Consider the following 579-nt stretch of genomic DNA (forward strand, 5'->3'; position numbering starts at 1 on the left):
CAAAACCCCGTCCGGTATTGGGGGTGCTGTCAAGAGGAGCAGGGGGGGGCTGCAAGGGGGGACATGCGGCAGGGAGACACGGGGACATGGGGACCCAAGGCAGGGGGATGTAGGGATGCAGGGACCCGGGGACACAGGGGACCAGGGTGAGGGGGATGTGGGGCACCTAGGGACATGGGAAACCAGGGCGGGGGGGCTGCAGGGACATGGGGGACCTGGAGACCCGGAGCAGGGGGACATGGGGCACCTAGGACTGCAGGAAACCAGGGCACAGGGGATGCAGGGACCTGGGGACCCAGGGTAGGGGGCACAAAGGGGACCTGGGGACACAGTGGACCAGGGCAGGGTCAACGTGGGAGACCTGGGGACCGAGCGCAGGGAGGACACGGGGCACCTGGGGATGTAGGAAACCAGGGCAGGGGGGACCTGGGGACCCAGGGCAGGGGGGATACGAGGATGCAGGGACCCAGGGCAGGGGGGACATGGGGACCCGGGGCAGGGGGGGGACACAGAGATGCGGCCAGGCCCCGCAGCCCTCGGGAAGCAGAGGAAGCCGGGGGAGGGCCGGGAAGCGGAGAT

At 69.8% G+C, this 579-nt stretch overlaps 1 protein-coding gene across 1 annotated transcript in view; it reads right to left on the reverse strand.

The window, feature by feature from the left end:
* Positions 1-579, reverse strand: part of ADCY6 (adenylate cyclase 6) — a 22,524-nt gene that overhangs the window by 20,136 nt on the left and 1,809 nt on the right. The window contains exon 2 of the mRNA XM_009284622.1: positions 248-320. Coding sequence (XP_009282897.1) covers positions 248-320 — 73 coding nt within the window. The remainder of the gene's footprint in view (positions 1-247; positions 321-579) is intronic.

This window comes from Aptenodytes forsteri, unplaced genomic scaffold (genome assembly GCF_000699145.1).
Source record: "Aptenodytes forsteri isolate BGI_AS27 unplaced genomic scaffold, ASM69914v1 Scaffold567, whole genome shotgun sequence".
Taxonomy (NCBI): Eukaryota; Metazoa; Chordata; class Aves; order Sphenisciformes; family Spheniscidae; genus Aptenodytes; species Aptenodytes forsteri.